Source organism: Sipha flava, unplaced genomic scaffold (genome assembly GCF_003268045.1).
Source record: "Sipha flava isolate LNK unplaced genomic scaffold, YSA_version1 220_pilon_pilon, whole genome shotgun sequence".
In the NCBI taxonomy this organism is placed as follows: domain Eukaryota; kingdom Metazoa; phylum Arthropoda; class Insecta; order Hemiptera; family Aphididae; genus Sipha; species Sipha flava.
The window spans coordinates 269,268-290,286 of record NW_020272849.1 but is presented as its reverse complement, the minus strand read 5'-3'; the positions used below and the strand labels follow the sequence as shown (position 1 = coordinate 290,286).

The following is a 21,019-nucleotide window of genomic DNA, read 5'->3' as shown; positions in this document are numbered from 1 at the left end:
ATCCGTGATAAACGCGGGTGTGCGCGCACTCGATACCTCACAAAAAGCAATCTTCTCCATGGCGGCGGCGTCGGCGATCACGTTTCTCTTCCAAGGCCGTCGGAGCCGGGTGCGCGCGCTTTTCGCACCACCCGATAATTCCAGGGGGTCGATATACAAGATGCTGTCGGGGGAGCTTGTTTCGGTCCCGAGGTCCTCGGCGACCGTCGCCCATCGTCGACCGTCGCCGACCGGGGTCTCGGTACGCGCAAAAGCGCACTGCCCGCGCGATCTCCCGTTGTTGTCATTTCGTCCGCGCCTGTCTTGGCGACAAGTATCCCTACTAACGAAACGCTCCACCGCTCGACGGTTCACCTACGCCGGAAGGAATACGACGTCACGGCATGACGTCCAACTGCAATAATGTACAGGGAACGCCGGAGGCGGATTCGACGACCGCGACGGCCGGCGACGGTACGTCCGCCTCCACCGCCTCCAGTCGCAACCCTTTGCTGTGCTTCCTGTGCGACGACTACTATACCGACCCGTGCATCCTGCTGTGCTTCCACACGTTCTGCGCGAAATGCGTGCGCGTCAAGAGCCAGGACGGCAGGGTCATCTGTCCACTGTGCGGGTAAGCAGGTTATCGCCGCGAAGTACTTCCGGTACGCTGTTGCCGGATTTACCGCTGGTCAGCGAGCTGGCCTCAAGCTCCGGTTCAGAGTTTTCATTAATGGCATCAGATAATGCACTTGCATTGCGACCCCATGTCGAAAAAAGTGTTTTAGTAGCAAATTTCGATCAACAGTGTGATTCAAGGACAAAACGTATTTTAAGATGATAACCGAAAACGTATCCGTAATTTGCACCTTTCATTATTGGATACTCATCGGAACCCTAGGTTAAATGGAAATTTCTATACAATCGTCAGTGTCGGCCCTAAGGGGGGGGGGCAAGCAGTGCGACCGCACCGGGCCTCGCGCTTGTATGGGGCCCCACAGGAGTATATTTATGGAGGGGCTAAGGGGTCCCCCTCCCCGAAATCCAGGAATTGTTAATTAAATCTGCTTATTATGTCCTATCAGATGTAAATCGTAAAAGTTCAATATAATTTTATAAAGAATTATTAGTAACAACGAACAAGTTATTCATGTTAAGGGCCTGACGATTTTGATCGTAACGATTATACCATTGAGATCGGTACATTGTGCTTAATTTTGACGTACAGTACTGCATTATCGTAATTTCGATTTCTTTTACCTAGAATTGATTTACTGATATACACGCGTTGTGGCGTCTCAATCACCGTACAATTTTTATACGAATCCCTATGAGCTAAAAGATTTCTGAGAAATGACGGCGACGAACGATAACACTATCACGGTGATAGGTTTACGTCGTATAATTTTTACTTGTTTTCGCTATTATAGGTAAATTTTGTATAATAATTTTCCAACTTTTGTTTTTAATAGGCTTGATTTGGAGAATTTCAGTTAGAGAAAATACCACAGCCCCCCTCCAAAAAAAAAAAAAAATATCTAAATACGTCCTTGGGGTCCCATAAATTATATATTACGATTATTACTTTATTTGTAAATAAAAATAATATAGTCCCAGTACGCTAATCGCCGCCCTCGTAGTCGTGTGGTCTTCTCAGTAAATGGGTTGTTATCGATGAAAATTAAGATGGTACTAATTACGCATAGCTTTGAAGTATTATACACGCATGCGCTTGTTTATCGTCGACGACAGTTCGAAATACAGTTATAGTATATATTTAGTTATATAATACGAAAAAACAGATTTATATAAACAATTAATAAATTAATATATTTGTATGGGGCCCCGCAAAATTCTGTACTGGGCCCCGAAAACCTTTGGGCCAGCACTGACAATCGTACAATGTATTTTATTGTTCAATTTTATTTTCTAAAGAGGCCTGAGTAGTTGCCTAGCTTAGGGTAGGTTTTTGAGACTTAAATTCGACACTGATTAGTGACCACAGTCAAGAAATAGTAATTCTGTTTACGTTTATGAACTAACATTAAAGAGTAAGAAGTAATAGATAATTTGATAGTGTATTGTTTTTGTTAAAACTAATGAATATTTTTCAAAAGTATTAGGTGTAAATAATGATATGTTAAACTTCGATTGAACTTCAGTGTAAAGCTTCTGCCCAGTAGTAAATAATAGTAATATGTTAAATTAATTGTAAAATTAAAACATATTTATTGGCTTAATTCACGAGATATAGATACTGAAGTTAAATTATAGTTGAGCGAAAAAAAATATCTAATAGCAGAAATAATCATTCGGTGGCTTCGGTCTAAATGGAATGTCTTAATTCTACATTTAATTTCCATTTCACCAGTATGTATGTTCGTGGACGCATATTGCACATATTAAATGATAATTAATATTATTATTATCTAAAAAATTACAGTTCGATACACGATAGTATCGAACGAGAACATTTTTTTTTTTTAGTTCCGAATAATAAATATATTGTCGTACTTTTTGGCTTAAAAAAAATTTTCCTCGCTTCCGCCACAGAATTTCTTCCAAGTTATATCACTCTAGGGCTTGGCAATGGTAATGTTGTACATGCTACATAATAATATTTGTCTTACTAGAAAAACTTATGATCAAGTTGGTTTACTATTGTATTTTTCAATCAACCCTTACACCCATAATATTTGCCATCAATGCACCATATGTGTGATGCATATGCTTCAACTTCATTACAGTCAGGGTCGGATCCAGAAATGTTTAACGGTGGAAGGGGGCACATAGCCATATGTATAGACAAATAGAGTATATTTTAGGTAGCTTTAGAAACAAATTTCAATTTTATAACAATAAATTTAGATCAATTCAGTTGATTGTTTAAATATAATCCTAAGATTTTTAGGTAATTTCTAGGATATATTAGGATGTTATTTTTTCGTATTTACAAACGTGGAAGGTTTAAATTTTTTGCGTGAGAATGGTAGGTACACTTGAATTTGGCTGGACCAAATTTGAACCCCGTAGATTTTTCCCATTTGTTAATTACTTTGAAAGCGTTTTCCATTAGGGTTTTTGACGTGTTTATATTTCTTCCTCTGCAGTATATGCCGGTGTCGTCCGCAAACATAATGGTTTTTAGGGGAGCTGGTAATATACTATGTAAATCGCTTGTAGATATTGTAAAAAGGGTGAAACTTAGACTTGATCCTAGAGGTTACCCATTGTTTTAATATCAATAGAAATGGATTATTACAACTTGCAAGATGTATATATTTATGTATATATGTATATATTTCAAAATGTGTTACACAAGTTTCATTTTTCAAAATCATTCAAAATATCTACTTCATTAATTTAAATTTTTTATTTCAACTTTTTAATCTTTAAAACATTTTGTTGCTTAAGATTCTTACGAAAAATAAATATAAAAAATAAAAATATCGAATAATATCTCGTACTTCTTTTAATATTATTGCTTAGTTATTGAGAAAAAACTTTTTTCTATGTTAAAAATATTTTTAATTTAACCCTTGAGCAGTGAGTAGTGACCAGCAAACTTTTTAAATTATGTTCTTACTAAAATAAACATTTGCTACTGCAGTTATGTATATACAAATCTTCTATATATTTATAAGATTTGATGCCACATAGCATAAACATTAATGTACAATTAGAATATGTTTTTAAAATACTGTATAATATAGTTAAAACTTTCTAATCCAGAATAGCATGAAACTAACCGAAAATTCAACTCCAAGCAATGTTTTACTTTATCGAATAAAACAGATGTTCTAAATTATCAAGTCGATTCTAAATTGTATTTTTAATATTATAAAATAAGTTTGAAATATTTATAATTTTTATTATTTAATTTTTAATTAACTATAGACTTATTTTATAATTACATAATACATATGAAGGTAGTTAAACTTAAACATTTAGCTTTTCCAGAAATCATTAATTGTTTTTTATTTTGTCACTATTGCTGTTATTTTTCCTTTTGTTTATTGTTTAATTGAAGAAACTGTTTTAAGAAGATTATTAACTTGTTGATCAATAGCAAATTGATATAGATTTTTATCTTAATTAATGGGTATTTGTATATTTTTATACTTCTTTATGAAATACCTCTTCTTTGCCTTTATTTTCATTGTTTTTGAATGAATTATTTTCAAAATAATTTTGTTGATACATTTATTCTCTTTTCGTGTAAAATTTTCTGTTAACCATCTAAAAATTATTATTATAAATACATTTCATCAATTCTTTGATGTTATAGTTCATTTTTTTTTTTATATATTATGTATATTTTATATACGAGACGACTTGGATAAAAAAAAACTACTAATAAAACGTAACACTACTCATCTTTATATACGTGACTATAAATATTATATATTATGGGATATTATGTATGTACATAGTATATATTTCCTGAGGTAAAAATGTGATCAAGAGTATAAGTCTTATAAAATTAAAATTACTATTAGTATATATTTTATCATTTACACAATATGGTGAACTTATAACAATTTTAATTTCTATAACTTCAATAAAATATAACTTAATTTTGTTCCAAAGTACTTGGTTTTGGTTGCTTATATATCGAAGTGGAAAACCATAACTACTTATGTCGATGATACAGCACAGTAAGTACTTATCTCTCTATGGATTTTTCAAGGATTCTGTACAAGTATACGTACTTCAAAATCATCTCTACATTTCAGTTACTAAACACAAGTATTTTAAGTGGAAAATAATAATAAAAACAAAAAACAAAAAAAATTATCACAATCATTTTAAAATAAATAAAAATTAATTACCTGAATGCAAAAAGTGAATAATTTAGACATGAAACAAATTGGGTAATTAAAATTCAGTATTGAATTTCATTTAAGTTTCCTTATTAAAAATGACTAAACAACTGAATTCATAATATTCGATACAGGGATTGTAACCTTTATGTTTTTTCGGGTTTCGGTTTTGGTTAGGTTTCAGAAAAAAAATTCCCAAGGTTTCGGTTTAAATCATAAATCATAAAAATATGAAACTGAAATTACAGTTATGGTTAATACCGGTTATCAAATAATATTTTTAAATTAGAATTTAAAGTGATTTTAACCGTATAACCTACTTTATGTGTATACGTCTTTATGTTATCCTTTGTAACCTAATTTTAAAACTAATTTCTATTTTTCTTTCATTAATACCTACTATATATATTAAGTATTAAGTACATTATATCATTGTACATGTATTATAATTTCCAACTTTGAGAGTGTTATGATTTAGGTTGAGACTTATATAACATAACAACTAAATTTTATTTATTTTTTCCGTTTTGAAGATGTTAGATCTGTAGTATGGCTTGCTTTTCTTTGGCCCACAGTGGCAGGTATTTCTACATCTAACAATTTCATTTTTATATAGTACGTAACAACAATTTACAATTTTGTACCTAATATTCAAATTCTTACTAAAGTTTTGGAATTAGAAATTATAAGTAGGTGCCTACAGATAAACGTTTTAAACTTAAAAAATTAGAATTTAGGTACTGGTAATGTAGTGCTATAAATCCACAGGTTAATTTACACCACTATTCTAAGTATTGTGTATAAAATATAAATGTTATAATTTATAATTTAATGGATGCTTTTAGTCAATGTTGATCCACAACTTTTGCACTTTGACTTTTTCAATATTTCGTCATACGTGAAATAACCATACACAGAATTCTGCGTATGGCGAGCCATAATTATTTTAATATTAAATAATACAATAATTTAATAATTAATACAAAAATTCAAAATGTACTATATTTAATAAACGTGAAAATACGCGGCATAAACGATGATCGTTATCACCCGCAGTTGCCAGCAGAATACGAAAAATTCAACAAGAGTAGGTAGAGTATTATTATGTGAATAATATAATAACATTAAAGGCCTATTTTACAATAGTAGTTTAAAATCTTATCGAAGTTTACACCTGGTTTAAATTTAAAAGACCGTATTAAAATCGATTATCAATGGTTTAAACCGAAGTTAAACTACAGATTGTTAAACCACCGATATCGGCGGGTTAAACTTGATTTAGAAATTGATCTGCAATTCCATTGATTGTGATTATTAATGTCAATAACAAACAGTTGTATCAGTGATTGGCACTTGTCCGAAATATTATATGGACCTGAGAATTGATAAGGTCCGAAATTTGAAAAAGCAGTACCAACTGACTAAATTGAAAATTACCAAACCCAATTATATAATTTATATAGTTATTATATAATATAATTATTATTATATAATTATATAATTTATATTGATAAAAGTTATATTATGATAAAAGTTTTTTTATTTGTATATTTTCAACAAAAATGGACCAAATTTTAAACAACTATGGTAACATATAATTATGTATAACATTAAATCATGGATGTGTTTTCGGGTTAAAACTTTGATTTGTATTATTTTAGTTACCAATGTAATTAAAGAAGGATAATGCTTTTCTAAATGCTTTTTTAAAATGGTTGGACATGCCCTGAGACACCAGGAAGAATTGCATAATATTATATTGGAGGGTATGATAGAAGGAAAGAAAACTGCAGGACGCCCGCGGAACTCGTATATAGGACAAATTCAAATCGATGCAAAAGTCAAAACCTTCAAGGAACTCAAAGAAAAGGCGAGGAATCGGTTAGAATGGAGAATTGTAGTTGTAAACCGACCTTCGGGTTGAAAAAAAAAAAAATGCTTTTCTGTTCTCACAATTCTTAATACTCATCTAAAAAACATATCCGTGTTATAAATCTATTTTATGTACAGGGCCGTATTTAGGGGAAGGGAGCTACAGGGTGCTGTTGCCCTGGGTGACTGAATATGAGAGGGCGGCTAATTTTTTACATTTTCAATATTAATGATCTAATATTTTTGAAGTGAAACTTCTTTACAAAATAAAAAGTCAGGCTCTATTTTTATGTGCACCACGAATGTACAAGTATGCACTATGGTTTTATCGTGTGTGCACCACGGTCTACCAAACAAAAATTAAATAATAAGCTAACTACTAGAAAATATGAGTGTTATTAAATTTTTTTAAATTTAATGCATATATATATATGTGTGTGTGTGTGTGTGTGTGTGTGTGTGTATGTATGTGTGTGTGTGTGTGTGTGTGTGTGTGTGTGTGTGTATGTATGTAATATATTCCTTTTTCTAAGACAGTAGCAAGACTAAATTTTCATTTAAAACAGTAAAATCAAGTGTGCAGTCCGAAATTGTACAAATAATAGGGCCTGTAAAAAGTGTATCTCAAAAAAAACATATATATCGCCAATCACAGCGTTACGACACACACACATAATCGTTAACAGTCAAGTACTGTCGATAAATCTAAAGATCTACAAACCATCTATTCTTATGTTGACATTGCATTTAGAATATTTTTGTGTACACCAGCAACGAATTGTTCTTCTGAAAGATCTTTTTCAACTCGTAGAAATTTGTATTTGGTATAATGAAGCGTTTTTTATTGTTGCCCCTTGGTGTTAAATTCCTAAATACGGCCCTGGTAATGTATCATGTATGTTTATAATACATGTATTCTTGAAAAATATAAATTAAATAATAAATAATACTGTAAACGTTAAACAAATAATACAAATAAAAAATTATAACCGAAATAAACCGAAAGAAATCAAACTTTAAAAATTAGGTTCTGGTTTTGGTTAGGTTTTTTAACATTTGAAAAAAATGATTTCGGTTTACAATTAACACAAGGTTCCCGGTTCTATAACCGGTTATTTTTGGTCCGGTTACAGTCCCTGATTCGATATTTAAATTTTTTATTTAAATCCATGTATTAGCTTTTACAAATATTCATTTGGATTTACAGAGTAGACATTTTTTAAAATAATTAAGTAATTTGTAATGGTTTTTTTATTTTGTCATTATGGTTATATCAGTTGTTGTTCTTTAGTCTAACTGGTTTTTATAATTGTTTGTTAATTTTGTATTGTTGTATAATTCAAATTTACTTTATATATGAATAAAACTATTATAAACAAAATAAATTTAATTTAAAAAAGCTAAAAACCTGTAACATTTATAAATTTAAATAATTATGTGGATTTTTAAAAATTATCGCCAAGGCAATTTCTTAAAAAGTGAAAGGTTGAAGTATATTTATTTTATGTTTCACTGAAATCGTATGCAGTGCTTAAAATGTGCCATCAGATTTAATAGTTTCTATTTTTATATCCTAGCGTAGAAAAATGTTTTAAGACATTGAAAGTTAGATAAGAACTTTAATACTTTTTCGCCATGTTATTCGTGTATTACGATGTTATAATTATTGTTAATTATTTAATTTTTATTAAATACTTGAAAGCACGAACATAATAAAAAATAAACATTATAAACATAATAATTTAATACATAAGTATAAAAATAAATAAAAGTCAATACACATTTTGCTTTAATTCGTTTAAATCTCTTATCGAGAAATATAATATGGTACAGTTTCAAAAAAAAAAAAAAAAACAGCGATATAATTTAAATGTTCAATGAAATCCTTGGTTTATCAACTCATTTTGTTATAAGTCATACCCGGTGGCAACCAGCTTTCGACGTCGGTGATCATGTGATTCCCATATATCCTAGCCCCCGCACCGAGGTGTCAACTATACTTTTAACCTGATCGCAAGCAGTTGCCTAGCCTGCTGAGTCTATAATCATGTATTAGCCCACTACTACCCTGTAAGGAAACAATACATTCTTAGATAATTGTGCATCTTGACGATCAAGAGTAGAGTGATACTGCGCTCTCGTTAGAGACAGTTGAAGTGTTTTAATGTCATTTGCATAGAATAACCACGCCAATGCCCACAGGTCGGTTGCTAAATACATTTCTTAATTCAGAAAGAGTAGTCGAGTCGGTACACGTCTGTCGTTAGACTACAGAATATATTATAAAAAACGACCGTCGAATCAATATATTACTAGCTTATGATAACAAGTAATAGCAGACTATTTTATGTTGTATGATGGAAATTAAGTCAATTTTATTAGTTCGTGGGGGCGATGCAGGGTGTGCAGTTAGGCAACACTCGCAAACCTTAATGTAGCAAAACGCTTAATATATTCTGCTTATGAACAATCAAGATCAGAATACAGGTAACTTCTGGTGCACTGGTTGATTTAAATAACGCGTCGGTTTTTTCCACAGTTATGCTGGCATAATTATCAAATGTAAGGAGTTCCTTATTTATGCATTAATTTTAGAATTCCTTATTGTTTTCTTAAAAGTTTAAATAGGTGTTCCATGGCTCACTACATATTTATATCGATATGTCAATTTCAATTTTGTTTTTGTTTTTAATGTAATTCAATCCTTACCTAATGGAATGCTATTAAAACTGAAACGATACATTTATAAATTGTTTATTTGTGATCTAGAACACATACCACGCTGAAAGAAGGCGTTCAGCTCCCACCTCCTGATTATTTGATGTGCAAACTAATCGAAGTAGTAAACGTCGAGAACCCTCCTTGCGCCAACTGTGACAAGCGCGATACGTCCTCGATGTACTTCTGTTCTACTTGTGGTAAGTGTATTTTTAAAAATTTAAATTAAAAAAAACAACAGATTTTCATACATATTATACTAACGGCTTAGGTCAAGCCTTATGCAAATCGTGCCGTGAAAACACCCATCGCGCTAAAATGTTTTCTTCGCACGACATTGTTCAAATGTCCAAACGTTTGGCAGACAAAACCGAAATAGTAAGCAAACAACTTCGATTACGATAATATGTAGACGACGCTATAACATGTGTGTAAATATAAACGATATAAAGTATATGTTTTCGTAGTGTTCAAAGCACGACGAAAAGATCAGTTATTATTCAAATACTCAAAAACATGTGATTTGTACCAGTTGTGTACGTGAAAAGCCTCCCGACAGTCGCAAGGCATGCATAGATATAGATGTAGCTTATAATCAAAACTTGAAAAAATTAGATAGAGCACTTATAGTAAGTGTTTGGACTGCATTATTTTTATTGATAGTTTGAAATACCAACGTGTTAAACATATTCTTGTTTCAGTCTGTATACGATATGCAGAGTACAATACGAGAAGGCGTGGTTGCTTGCCACACACTACTGGAGGAGTTGCGACAAAATACCGACACGGAGAAATTGACGATACACAATTTTGTGCAAGCACTCCATGACGCTATAAACAAAATTCAAACTGACATGCATTTAGAAGTCCAACGGTAATTTTCAATTTTATTTATTCACTATAATACACGGTGTATCGGTTTCCGGATAATTTACATAAGATTTTTCAAGTTAAAAATAGAATCGATAGAAATACATATATAATTTTTTAATTTACTGTATAAAACATTTTCTTATTTATTTCATTATAGATATTATTATTTTTTATTATAAACATTAGATTTTTCCTAAAATAGGTGTTTAATTTATCAAAATATTTGAGTTGATAGTGATTGATCTTGACGTCAAAGAGCATAGATGTGCTTTTGTGCGAGAGCACTTGGAGAGGTGATTAGCCCTTATAATTTTGATAATTATTACCTCATTTAATATTTAACAAGATTGATGTTTGTCTAACTATAATTTGATGGAAATACATAAAGTGGTTATATTAATTATAATGATAAATTAAATTATTAAATTTCAGTAATTTTCTATGCTTTTCTACACTAGTATGTCTTTCACTTGTGTTCACTTAGATTTTTTTTTATAATTTTATACATTTTTAAGTATTACTTAATCAATTGTTCATTTAATTTTTTTTTTATTAAACTATAATTATTATTCAATTATGTAATTTTAACTGCTAGTAATGTAAAGTATAATTCTGTATATGATTTAATTTGTATTAATATAAAAATGTTTTCGTTATATAATAATAATTTCTTACGTTATTTTTTCTTATTAAAAATAAACATAAAAGTTTCTGGTATCCCGTTGAGATGATACCCGCTGTTACTGTCAAATATTTATTTTTTTTTTTTTTTAATTTATATTATAAAAAATTAAAGGCTTCTTTCGATTTACTTCCCGGTATACACTTGTATTCATTAGTCTGTACTGGTATAGAATGGTTTAACTACATACGAGATAGATTCATAATATAATTTTTTTTTTTTTTGTAGTAATGATGCCAACTTTGAATTATAGCTTTAAAATTTTAAGATTTCGTGCAAAATTATATAGAAAAATATTTATCTTCAATTGTTACTCATATATTATTAACTTATAGGTATTCAAAAACATAGCTACATAATTTACGGTTTTTAATTTTCATATTATATATTGTTCTTATTTTGTAATAAATTAAATGAACTAAATGAACTTCAAATTATTTGATTTTTACCAATTTATATCATAAAAAAAAAATTGTTATTTAATTAATTGTTCATGTTAAAATTATTAATAAAAGAAGTTCACAAAATTAAATTAAATAATTTTAATAATTATGTATTAGTAAGTTATAGATCATAATATATTATATTGTTATGATCTATAATATATTATATTGTTTTGTTACCCACTATTTATTGTTTGAGAATAATATTAGGGATTATTTTTCAAAAAAATTGTATTATCTTTACATTTTTTAAATAACAAAGTATCTCTTATTCATTGTGTATGGTATTATGTAATAAATTTATGCACGTTGTTAACTGTCGTAGATTCATGCTATAGACATTATATTTTTCATTAATTTACAATATTTTTATTTTTATTTTTTGCAGACAATATGAAATAAAAGAAAGAGCTTTTCGCAATCAGCTTTTGACTTTAAGTGCAGTGCTTCCAATTTTGCAACATCACATTCTTCTTTGTAGAAATTTTGTATCAACTTCAAATAAATATCATTTTCTTGAGATTGTATCTCTAATGATTGATCGATTAAACACTATTGTCAAAATTCCTCAGCCAACAAAGTAATTTGATCTTACAATTTTCATTTGTATTTTATTTTAATTAAGTGTATTTATTTACAGGCCTTTATTAACGAGTACGATAAAAACGAACTACCGTTCGGAGTTTGCTCAATGTTTGGAACCTTGGTTCGGTAAATCAGAATTAAATGACTCGTGTATATATGAATCATCGAAAAATATTAGCAGTCTAGCAGCTAAATCAAAAGAAAATTTAAACTTATCACATTCTTCATTACCTAGCAAAAGACAGCATTCTGCTCTAAAAGCCAAAGCTTTAGAAGGTGAAGGACCTTTTTCCAATCATTGTCGAAGTTTTGATTCTCAAATCAAAGTAAGTTTACAAATGGTTGATATGGTTGTATTGTACACATAATGTATACTGTATAATAATATGTAGATTAATTTAAATTACATTAAATTACATACATTTGAATAGGAACTGGGAACTCAACTGGGATGTGTTAAAGACCGTTTAAATGAACTACAGAGGGAAGTGAGAGCTCTTCAAGGTACTAAATCTCCTGCTGTACCTCCGTTGATCTTGCGACATCAAAATATCATCAGGGATTGTCTGCGTTTGAATGACACTCTAGAAAGAAACCGAGTAGAACTGGAAAGATTGAGATCAGTCTTTCAGACCATTTGGCAAGAACAGTTGTATAGAATTCATGTTGAACAAGATATATTCCAGTCACAAGTAACTTTGACTATTTATTTTATAATTTAACAATGTGTAAATAATCAATTTATGTAATATTTAGATGACTGATATTACAAATTTACAAAGTGAAGTAAAACAATTGGCGACATTAGCTCAGCAATTAGATCCTTATGTCAAACGCTTAACATCTAAGCCAAATAATAACGACATGGCTGATTTAAAAAGCTTATTAGATCGACTAAGTTCATTGCAACAATCTCAAAGGTATAGTTTATTTTATTATCTTAATATTATATGGATTAATGAAATAAGAAACTAAAAAATATAAAAGTTGACAATTCATTCGGCAGTAACATTGTTATTAAATATGATATAATAAATACATTCTTATGGTATAAATATGTAACCACATGTTTTTATAACACTGTATTGATTTTATTCAATTGCTGATCAGTTTGGTTTAATTTTTCTTATTAGATTTCCAATGGGGTGCCATAAAATAGAATCACACTGCATGAGCAGTTCATCACCTTTATCCGACAATGTATATGTAAAAGATAATACACTAGAGACTCCAGTAAGAGAAAAAGATCAACAAATATTATACTTTCATAAGACACAATCTACAAAAAATGTATTATCCCATAAGGTGGATAAAGTGTGTACACGTGATAAAACGTTTCAAGAGTTTAGAGAAAGAAGCAAATCCGAAGGCCGTATAAAAGATTGTCCCATTCGGTCCAAAGCGAAAAGTGGTTGGTTCAATAGTTGTACTTATCGTGTGTACTATGAATATGACTAATATTATTTAATATATGTTCCATAGTTGCCAACGAAGAATGCGTGAAAAACACAAGAGCATGTTCTTTATATCAAATGATTGATATTCGTGATGTCCAACATCTTGCTGCACAATCAACTTCTAATATACATGTAAGGGTGAATTGCTATTAACTTTAATGATAACATATTTATTAGCTTTATATATAAAAATACGATTGATGATAAAACATTTTTAGGATTCAAATATTGAAATGTCTGATAGACTAAGAGAATACTTAAAAGATCATCTGAAAAAAAAAATGAACTTTGAGATTATAAAAGACAATAAAGGTAATACAAATATATATTTCGTAATTGGTTTTGTCTTATTTGAAGTAGTGTTACATATATTATAACACTACTATATATATATATGAAAAAAAGTTAAATAAAAGTTAATATATGTATTGTTCTATAACAACAATTATTAGCTTAAATATTAGTATTACATTTACTCACAAGATTATATTTTATTATACCTACTTGTTTTATTGTGAAAGCATTTCATGTAATTATATATATATAATTATTAAACAACAATATTTATATAATAAAAAAATTAATTATACAAACGTTATTTATCCAGTTAATATTTATATTAATGTATATTAATCTTGTTTTTACTTCAAAGATAACCAAAAATCGGAACTTAAACAAACGTTTGAGTATATTGAAGGAATGATTGGAGAGGTTGAAACCATTAGTTGCGAACCAAAAGTTTGCCGTAAACAAGGAGGAAAATTTCACAAGAAGGCCATGCCACTACCACCTGAAGATCCTATGCCCATACCCGTGGCTGCTCCGAGAAGATATAAACGTTATCCACATTCAGATACGGAAGATGGTGCTATGCATCAAGAACCTATTTCATTCAGGTTAGAAATTATGGTGATAAAATATTAAATTGTGTCATAGGGAATCATTATTTTTTTACAATAAAGCGAATTACAATATTACATTAGAGCAAGATAGTGAATTAAATGTATCTCATTTTTTATAAGTTATAATAATCTATAAATATACGTATATATTTAATAGTTAAAGTGCTTTATTCATATAATAGCACAACTGTGATTAATAATAATTGACCATGTTTAATTTAATACTGAGTAGGGAGAAGGAAACTATTACAAACTAATATTTAGGTTAGAGAACTAGAACTAAGAATTAAGAAGATAGTATTATTATCATGTCTTATTACTTATATTTTATTCTTATTTCTGTTATAAGACGTCTTTATGAGTAATATTAGTTTATGTAATATATTGTAAATTAATATTAATTAATATGTTATATCAGTTTATCACATTGTAAAAGTATGACAAGCATAAAATTTATAATTGGGATAAAAAATATTTTTCCTTATGGTGAATCGTTCAAAAATGTCCTGTCTGAATATATAAAACTTGATAAACATTAACAGATCATTTACTAGTATTTGAATGATAATCATTAAATTAATGTTAAACTTTTGTTTTTAGGCGTACTACTTCCCCCGAGGGTGATAAAAGCACACGCACATCAAATTCAGTTCGTTGCCGATCCAAAAAAACAGGTCCTGTCCGCAAACAAAGATCGTGGGAAACGTTCCCAACTAGGAAGAAATCAGTCACTCCGGAGCCTAGTAAATTTTGTCGCGACCCAGAATCTTTTCGCAGTCAATTCGATCTAAACACTTTTCAAGATGGGTTACGGAAAGCAGATAGTTTTGAAGGACATGAAGAAGCTGTAAGTTCACTTGTAAGAGAGTTTCATAAAGTTCGATCGTTGGACAAAAAATCGAAGAAAGTAGATCTATAAATAATTAAAAAATCAATAAAAAAAATTAATCAAATTAGACAATAGTTGTAAAATGTTTTTGTGGTTAATATTTTTATTCGATAATAATATTAAGTCAGAAAATATGAGTTTGGAGCAGTATTCAATTGTGAAAGAAATTGTTGTTATTATAAATATAACTTTCGTCTATTTTTAAATTATAATTTTATTCATTTTTTTTTTTTAGAGGAAATGTCAATAATTCAAATTTTACAAATTAAGTGCTTTTAAACGAAACTTTTATGCAAAATTCTTAGCTTTGCTTTTTTCGTATAAATTGAAAATGTTTTTCAAATTAAATTTTTGTTGATAATATGTTATGTAGTTTAAGTTGTCGCTAGAGTATTATTATTTGCATTTAATGTTGTCTCTTTCGTGCGTTTACCATAGTAATGTATGCAATACTTTAACAGTTAGTACGGTATATCTTGATATACTATCGTTTTGTAAATGACACAAAACATGTTTCATTACACATTAGTTATAATAGTCAGTGTGTACTGTAAATATTTAGATCTTATTGTGTGCAACAAGTAATTTTTAACGCACGTGCGTAATTTTATTTTTCATTTAAATTCTAAGTGTTTTTGATGTAACGTAATTGAGTTACGCTTTTTTGACATTATTTATGATGGCTAAAAAAAATTAACATTAAATTATATGTTTTTTATACTATCGAATTTTTACTTTTTCGGTATATAATTTCATAGTATATCAGTGTAATGTAATATATCTATTCTCCTTTGATTATTTTCAATGCCATTCGTTTAAACATGTTTTACTATTTTTAGTACTCTCACCATAAAAATATAAGGTTGATTTTGCTTTTATTTAATTTTCCTATGTTGAATTTTCATTTTCAAGTAAAATTTTTAACGAATTTGTTATATATGTAAATGTAATATTTCAGGACAAAAATTATAAATATTATTACCGACTATAGCCCATACAAATGTACTATGTACTCGTAAATCTATATAATCTAATATTATAAAAGTCTTATTAATAATAACATTTATTATAAATAATATTCAATGAAATTGTCTCGTATTAACCTTAATGAGTGAGAATGCATGCTTCTGTTTATCATATTCTGTTAATAGCTTATAAAACATTTAAAATATATTTATTTACGTTGTTAACTCACAGTGACTTTATATATTATTTAGGATGACAATGTTTTTAGTGATAAACATATTATTATATGTTTTTGTTTTGTTGATGTTATATTATGAATTATTCTTGTATCAATATAAATTTTAAATTTTCCCTTGCCATCCTATAATTTAAAAAGACTGTTTTCTAGTTTACACATTTGTTTTTCAAAATAAATTTTGTTAGATATTGCTGAAAAAAAAAACGTAATCCATAAAACTAATATTTATTCGTGGAAAATTAATATATATATATATATATCGAATTATTTTCAAATATTTCAAAAATATAATGGGCAGATTTACAAAATATAATTACAAAAAAAAAAACCATTATTTTTTATACCCAAATTTTAAGATTTATAACGGTTATCACCGTATTATAAATAATTATTTTTAATCCAGTTTTATTTTCAAAAATATTTTAAAAGTACTTTTTCAATTCAAAATATCTACGTATCTTTAAAGAATATAACGGTAAAACATATTGACTTTTATATCATTTTTATACAACTGGTTACAAAAAATTATAACAGTTTCATAAACTATCGAAATTTATTATTTTTACCACTATAGTTAGTTAATAAAATAAAAATTTATAAATTATAAAATTTATTGTTCATTTAATATTTCGATTTAATATACTTTATATTTGTTTGCATAAGAACTACAATGCTCATGGAAATAAGCATATTTATGTCGTCATATATTGAATATTGCTCAAATTTTGTCAAATAGCTATGTATACATATATGTTTTTACATTGGATTATAAATTTCAACAAAGAAAGTTAAAATAATTAATTGTTTGTACACAGCAAATACATAATAGTATTATTATACAGAAATTGTTTTTAAAAGTATTGACATTAAAAATCAGAGTATTTAATTTATGACTGATTTTTGAAAATATTGCTTATTTATATTAATTGTACGATTACAAACGAATAATACATTTAAAGGGTATATAATAATTGGGTCGTTAACATGAACTATTCTTTGACATTTTCACTTCCTCGATTTATTTATATTCATATAAAATCTTAATTAAGCTATATATTCATTAATAAAGTCTACTAAAAGTATTGTAATGAAAAATTTTGAATTGAGAACGTAAACGTTTATTTATGATATATGAATATAATTTGTTCAATTACTTTTATCGGACGAAGTATGTATTTTTTCGAATATTGTAATAATTTACTCAATATTGTATAATACATTTTTTTATAAGTGTGTATTACATTATAATAAATGTTTCCTGTTTGGATATGAAACTGATATGCATTTGTATTACATGTTGTTATTTTCTGATGATCATGAAAATATATATGTATATGTTTTATCATATAAACTATTTTAATATTGCTTACCGTAATATTGATCAGTGTTTGATCATGTTATACATTTATGATCAATTAATTGTGCATTCCAGTAAACTATTTTCTCCCCTTTCCCTCAAAAAAAAGTAAACAAATCGAACACATCTAATTAAATATATAAATATATATTTATAACTCGAAGAATATTTTACTACGAGTATTTGATGATAATTTAAACGCTTAACTCCTTCATGATGTATTCTACAAGTGCTCGAGCTTATTAATATAAAAATTTGTTTTCCTTGCTACTGGTTAGTTTTTGCTTACCATTCATAAACAAGTCAATTTCATGACGTAACTCATAAAATCGTTGTAAACATTTTCCACGACAAACCATCCAACATGACTGAAATATACTACGTCACCGTATTCCGAATCCATTTCTCTCAAGAATTTTGAAAATATTTTTAAATGTTTCATTCGGAGTCACACAGAAGACAGAACGAATAAAATGGTACAGCAGTAATAGTACATTACAATTACTTATTTGCACTTTTGATTTTAATTTTATGTGGAAAGCCTTACTACGATTACGGCCATATCTATAAAAAAAAATATGGAGTGTATTCATATTATATGAGAACGAAAGTTTGAGTTTAGTGCTTATCTGTATTGTATTTATATATTATATTTTTACTTATATATGACTGTATTTTGTACATAGGTAACGACCATACCAGCAATAATTTAATTTTCAAATTACCTTACAAGGTATAACATTGTGTAGTAAATGTTTTCGTAATCGTTAATTTTGGTTAGATCTCATCTGGACAGTTATTTTTCGTAAAAATACAATCCACGTAAAAATAATTTTTTTAAATTAATGTTTTTATTTCTTGGTACTAATCAGAACAAATGTTTACAGTAATAGTATCTTGTATCTTTTGGCAAAAAAAAAAAACACATGATATTTACATAATATGTATCTTGATACAAAATACAAGATGCATTGTATATTTGATACTGCCCAACCATGGCTGTACCGAGGTCACGGTTTTCAAATATGGCTAAAATTATATTCCGACGCACAGACATTATCATCTGTCACGGTACAAAAAGAAACACCTACACAATTCAATGTTTGATTCGCATGCAGACGAAAAACGAAGTCCTAATATAATAACCCAAAGTCACCGATACCGGGTATAGGTATAGGCACAGGTATATTTTTTCCAGTTCGAGTTATGCGCTGTGATCTGTTTCGTACAAATTATAGTGTTTAATGTGCAAATTTCATATTTCAATACTAATTAGTAGGGGTGGGCCGATTCTAGAGCCGATACTTGGTATCGGTTTATTTTCAAAACCGATATTTGAACCGATACCGCAAAAACTACTTGTGATAATAATATCGGATATCGGTTTTATCGGTTTGTGGTATCGGATTAATTTTAGTATTGGTTCATGGTTTTGCCAAAAAAGTTGATTTTTTTTATGTAATATATTAAAAATCGCTTTTACTTGTGATTATAATATCGGGTATCGGTTTTATCGGTTTGTGGTATCGGATTAATTTTAGTATCGGTTCATGGTTTTGCCAAAAAAGTTAATTTTTTTATGTAATATATTAAAAATCAACTTATTTTTTACTTGTAATTATAATATCGGGTATCGGTTTTATATCGGTTGTATATATCGGTATATCGGGTATCGGTAAAAAGTGGCATCGGCCCATCCCTACTAATTAGATTATTAAAAATGCAATTTTAAGTTCTTGTTTAGACGTTCTTATATATGGAGAAATGTTTTATCATTTTAGTTGATACAATAATTAAGAGCGCGTGTAATAAATTCATTGAATATTTTGTACTTCAATTTTGTTCGGAATAATTTTTTAACGTCGGATGTTACGTGTACTTTGTATCCTTTCTTACTGCTGAACTATCGCAGCAAAATCTAAACCTTTTGATGTCTATATCTTTTAAATTATAATAAAACTTTTAATCGTGATTCGATGTATATATATTATAATGTATGACTTATATGTGATTACTAGGTGATTAAAAATTTAATTAATTAAATTAGATTAAAAATTATAAATAATATTATGTTTTTAGTCTGTAAAGTAAAATATTGTCACCGTTTGAAATGATAAAATTTTTTTAAGAACTAAAATTATTGAATAAACATCAATTTCGGTTTACTATTTTATCAGTTGTGGATATTTGCGTATGTGTGTGTTTTTTTTATAGCTTTTTTCCCCGAAAAAATATTATATCACATTCGTCTTTTCGTAACAGTGATTTTTGAATATATATGTCAGTTACCAAATTAATCGTCAACGAATAATACATACCACGATAACACACTGAATTTTTTTATATTTTCGACACGAAAAGTGTTCAAGAATGTAATATTTTCAGGAACAGCACTCTTATTTATGAGTCACATTTTTTTATCATTTAACATGTATTTATTACTTTTGTTGTATAATAATGTGCTAAAATTATTCTTGTTGATTACTTTTGTGGTACAGCAATTTCGAGTATTACCCAAAACGATCTCGTTACGATAAACAGCAAAACATTTTTGAATAACAGTTATACTTCTGAACCACACCCCTAGTGTGTTTGTTCGTTAAAATTGATAAATGATTTTTTAATTAATCGTGTTTTTTGATATATAGGTACAATATATATTGATGTAATATTTTATTTGTGTTCACACAGATTCTTATTAGGTAATGTCATATAAAAACGGTACGCTATGAAAATGTACGTATAGACGGATCATAGTATTATTTATGTAAAAAATTTTTTTTTGAAATTTGTATACGCCTAACGGTAATTTTACTTTTGAATACGTATTATAACAGTCAACCTTATATGATTCCAAACTATTGTGGAATTGAGAACTAGTTATGAATTTATGATAAATATTTTATACGACATATACTCGTACAATAGATATACACCATCATTTTTATTATTATTATTATTATTATTTATATATTAATATAATATGTGAAATGATTATTTATCGTTTATGAGTAGTTGTACACAATACTAACACTAATTTTTGAAATTATTTTTATTTTTTGTTTGATATTTATTCTGTAAAGCTTTGAAGTACAAAGACTTAATTAAGTCATAATACTTTTATAATAATTTGCACAACATGAAATATGTTCACGTTCAGTGAAATAAATATATTTTGATATTATTCATCAGAAATCAATACCTAACTTCCTATTGGTGCACAGTTGCAGTATTT

At 28.3% G+C, this 21,019-nt stretch overlaps 1 protein-coding gene across 1 annotated transcript; it reads left to right on the top strand.

The window, feature by feature from the left end:
* The first annotated feature begins 104 nt into the window (after positions 1-104).
* LOC112683139 (RING finger protein 207-like) lies at positions 105-16,009 on the top strand. Its single transcript, XM_025554039.1, has 14 exons — positions 105-613; positions 9,444-9,592; positions 9,664-9,770; positions 9,860-10,021; positions 10,094-10,266; positions 11,779-11,970; positions 12,031-12,301; positions 12,407-12,667; positions 12,732-12,895; positions 13,109-13,386; positions 13,458-13,564; positions 13,651-13,744; positions 14,085-14,328; positions 14,935-16,009. Exons 1-14 carry the CDS (start codon positions 384-386, stop codon positions 15,251-15,253), a joined length of 2,751 nt encoding a protein of 916 aa, XP_025409824.1. The 5' UTR covers positions 105-383; the 3' UTR covers positions 15,254-16,009.
* The last annotated feature ends 5,010 nt before the right edge of the window (positions 16,010-21,019 follow it).